Source organism: Suillus subalutaceus (assembly GCF_016647625.1).
Source record: "Suillus subalutaceus strain FC151 chromosome Unknown DFJ58scaffold_61, whole genome shotgun sequence".
NCBI lineage: Eukaryota > Fungi > Basidiomycota > Agaricomycetes > Boletales > Suillaceae > Suillus > Suillus subalutaceus.
In genome coordinates this window covers 161992-166368 of record NW_024540310.1, presented here as the reverse complement: position 1 = coordinate 166368, position 4377 = coordinate 161992, and the positions used below count along the sequence as shown (strand labels likewise).

The window sequence follows — 4377 nt, the reverse complement described above, 5'->3', positions numbered from 1 at the left end:
GATGCAACTGACTATCGAAGAATATATTTGTAGTCAGTTTTGTAGATTATATCTTTGTCGTCGTCTCACTATATTTATTGTGTTAAGTTACCTACCTATCATAAGCGCAATTTCCTAGCTGTGATAAACCAAGTTCTCCATAAAATGCAATACCACTGATGGCGCTGCTTCACCTGAAAATCGTACTGTCACGCGTTACCGCCTTGCAATATCTTTCGGAATCCACCACCAACGAAAAAAAATGAGTCATAAACCTGATGGGCCTTGTATGACAACTGAGCTCCTACTCACGTCTTCGACTGAACCAGTTGCGTCTGTGTTCACCGACACAACTCCCTGGTCTTGACCTGTTCCACTGGCATGCACCCCTCGCAAGCCACAAGGAGCCCAGAAGCCACGACGGAAGCGCACCTTTTGACGAGAGTGCTGCTGTGAGACAATGAAAAAAACGGACCACAAGTTGCTATCGAATAAGTGGACGATGACAACGAATCTAACAATTCTCCTCACTTGCAACTAGTCTTCAGTGATCCAAGAAAAGTCAGAAAGATAATGTGCAGGCATGAAGTAGGCTTACAGACATCAAGCCAAAGCTTGACTAGCTGTTCGAGTTTTTAGCTGGCCCAGGCACGCGCTGGACTATGAACAACTAGATATTCGACCTTTTTTTGACTGAAAGACGACACTTTCAGTCCTAACGCTTGTCACGATCGATATATCGAGAAGGTTTGTCTAGAAAGTGTCAACACTACCCTGGAATATTCCAAGCATTTGCGCTCAGTATGCCCGTTCGCAGCTTCACCAACAGGACAAGCAGCGGCCCTAGGAGCAGGCGTATTGAGGTCCTACTAAGGTTTACAACAACACTGAGACACGCCCCAGATTCACCTGCAAGAGTACTAGTCAAGTTTAAGCGATCTACGATAATTGAAACTCAAAACGTAGTATACAGCAATTGCAGAAATCCAAGCACCGGTCAATATCGGAGCAAGGTGAGAAGTTCGCAACGCGAACATTGCAATCAGATTGAGGTGCCTCGTCGCTGTTCACGTTTGCGTTGGTGAGCGCCAGAAGTTCTTAGAGGTACCGTCACTAGGTTCCTATTAGTCGCCGGTACATGTGCATTGTGTTGCATATGAAACTTCAGTACAAGTTTTTGAAAAACGGGACTTCTGCATCCAAATGCGGTCAAGCGCGCGCATGGGGGAGCTGTCGGAAGTACCCTTCGGAAGGGTAACGCGACGTTTCTTGGGCGCTCATGGGCGTCTCTGCGGCTGGTGCCGAATTTCCAAGGCCTAGTACCTGTTCTTTTCATATACGGATTTACCAATATCACCACCTCCTTATCAAGGCGCTGCCAGCGAATCACGATGCACATATACCGCCTTATCACGTCCGGCTAGAAAATGCGCATTCGGAACCAACGGTTGTACTACAAGGAGGCCACTGCAATGCTATCGTTTCACCACAATCAGACCCTTGTCAAGTATAGACTCTAATAATAGGTACGAATATCAATGCTATCACAGGCGGCTTGCAGTGATTGTCGAGCAATTAAGTAAAGGCCTCTTAATTAATAGGCGTGCTAAAAATAATGACTCCTTCAGCTGCCTAACGTAGTAATACAAAGATGCACTTAGTAGGTCATGACTTCGGTGTACTTCGGCGTGGCTGGGTGCAAAAAATCATCGCTCAAGAACAAATATACGACATCGACGGAGCGTCAGCCAGGTCTGGTTTTATTCTTCTCATTCATAAGATGGTCGACAGGCAACCAGAGCGTTTAACGCCACTTTTGCACGATAGTAGGAATCTGAAAAACAAGCCAATGTTCAAATGTAAGTGCTGCGCAGCACACGAGTACCTGGGTGTGTATCGATATTGCATTCACGTAGTCTCATTGAACAACCATTGTAGGACACCGTCTGTGAATTCGAACCACCCGAGCCGGACTATAGCCAGTGCGACTTCTCGCACCGCTTTTGGCACAGCGCGTAGATATCGAAAGCTTAAGCAAGGCAAAACCGCAAAAACCGGGAGTGCGAGTGCTGTCAAAGTACAGGTTTGAACGTTGATTCTGATCTCGTACAGATGACCTAACCTGATCCGCACCAGTCTTTCGAGTGATGGAACGTAGTTGCACCAGTATAAAAAGCGGAGGTGAGTAGCATTTGCCTACTCTTCAGTCTCAATCAACATGTCAATCCTCACAATTCCGAAGCTTGCAGATGAGCTCTTCTTGCGACCCATCGTAATATCGATGAACAGCTTGGCCCTGTCAACCCTGATGTCCTATGTCATGTCCGCCAACGGATGCATTGACTGGAGACCGGTACGCTCATCAATTTAATACTAGATAATATCGCCGAAGCAATTGTCTTCGCAGATAACCATCTGTGTCACATCGGATATCCTTGCCGTGGGCGCTGACCATCTTAAGGATAAAGAGGAGGAATTCTCGTCGGACTGCAATAACACCAACAACCCACGCCTCGCCTCTTGGTTTATATATGCACGAACCTTGCTCGCCACCAGCGCTGCGCTCCTTGCATTGGCGCTATCTCAGTGTCCAATTTCAACACTCCTCACCACGGCAGCGTTCGTCGCTCCTGCCTTACTCTGGACCACTCCGATCAGCTTCACGAAGTTTGCGCCGATCTCGAGGTGTCTTCTCGGTATGTTTAGCGGAGACAAGCATGAGCCTTCTACATCTGCGCCTGTCCTTGTTATCAAACGCATTCCTGGCATGAAAGCCATCTTTAATGGCATCATTCGAGGGTACGTCTGCATGTTTGCCTTGAACGATCCACGTGTAAACTAATGCTCTTCAGATGTGGCATCTATGCTGTGGTTCTCTCCGTGTTGTCGGGATCAGGCAATCTGACCAACACGTTGCCGTCTCCATGGAGTGTTGTTCAACTGATAGTCTGGTCGACCGTCAACCGCTCATGTCATGCAGTAAGTAGATAGTATATAATCATATGATTTAACCCTGACCATGTCTACAGATTATGACTGATATCCGTGATTTCGAAGATGATATGAAGGCCGGCGTCCCCACTATACCCGTCCTTCTTGGTTCCATACTCAAAACGAAGGTCGTATTGACGACTTGTCATATGCTGGTTATGTTGGCCTTCGTCGAAAACCCATACATTGTGGGAAGCTGTATATTTGCCGCAGTTCTGGTGTGGATTCTGGGCAAAAACTCACCGAAAAAGGCGTTCTTGTTTAGCTCTCATTCGCAATCCTTGTTTATTATCTGGTATTTGTTGACAAGTATCTTCAGTCATAATTAACAGGTACCTTGGAATTAAATGTAACTGGCTACCGAAGGATATCTTCGTAGTCAGTTTCGTGGATTATATCGTTGTTGTCGTCTCACCATACTTATTGCGTTAAGTTACCTGTCTAGGCTTTTATGTGCATAAGCGCAACTTCCTAGATATGATAAACCGAGTTCTCCATAAAATACAATATCACTGGTGGTGCTGCTTCACTTGAAAATTGCACCGTCACGAGCGACCACCTTGCGATATCGTTCGGAATTCGCCACCAACGAAAAATGAGTCATAATTTCAACATAAGCTGATGCCCTGTACGACAACTGAGCTCCTCACTCACGTCATCGACTGAACCAACGGTGTCTGTGTTTACTGATACAACTCCCTGGTCTCGACCTAGCATGCACCCCTCGCAAGCCACAAGGAGTCCCGAAGCTACGACGGAAACGCACGTTTTGACGAGAATGCTGCTGTGAGGGGCAATAAAAAAAAGCTGACCCCAAGTTGCCATCGAATTATGGTGGATCTTTACAGTGCGTTGCAAATGACTTTAGAGTCACATTTTCGAAAATTCGCCACTTTTGTTTGTTCCTTTGTTTTGACGTGTGACTTCTGTCACACTTGGCCGCAATCATACGCTGTAGTGCTGGGAGCTCGCAACGAGTTTCAATGGCACCTCTAATCACTCCTGAAATGCGCCATAATATGACTGTTGTTGGAATCCGAGAGATCCGAGTAGAGGAAGACCGATGGATCCGAGATAGGAACAGGGGGAGAGTGAGAGGTACGAGCACAAGCCAAAAAGGATAAAGGTGAGCGACGTATGACGTCGGCTCGCATCCTACTTTATTTTATGTTTCTTATTCATTTTCCAACTGTAGTCAAGCTACATATGTTAAAAGCGCCTACTGAAGCGCCCAAACATCTCAGTTCTTCCAAAAGACTGAGATGTAAGTCCTTAACACTACCTACATGATACATTGTCTAACGACTAGTAGATACTTGTCCTTTTAGGTAGATGAGACATTAATAAGAGTTCTTCCAAGAGACTGAGATATACTTGTCCTTTTAGACTCCTCGTCCTACACTCCCT

The 4377-nt window shown here is 46.2% G+C and overlaps 1 protein-coding gene across 1 annotated transcript; it reads left to right on the top strand.

Annotated features, from left to right (window-relative positions):
- Nucleotides 1–2197: 2197 nt before the first annotated feature.
- DFJ58DRAFT_885515 (uncharacterized protein) lies at nucleotides 2198–3435 on the top strand (the record flags this gene model as incomplete). Its single annotated transcript, XM_041394633.1, has 4 exons — nucleotides 2198–2332; nucleotides 2387–2778; nucleotides 2832–2958; nucleotides 3009–3435. 4 exons carry the CDS (start codon nucleotides 2198–2200, stop codon nucleotides 3297–3299), a joined length of 945 nt encoding a protein of 314 aa, XP_041243337.1. The 3' UTR covers nucleotides 3300–3435.
- Between the last annotated feature and the right edge of the window lie 942 nt (nucleotides 3436–4377).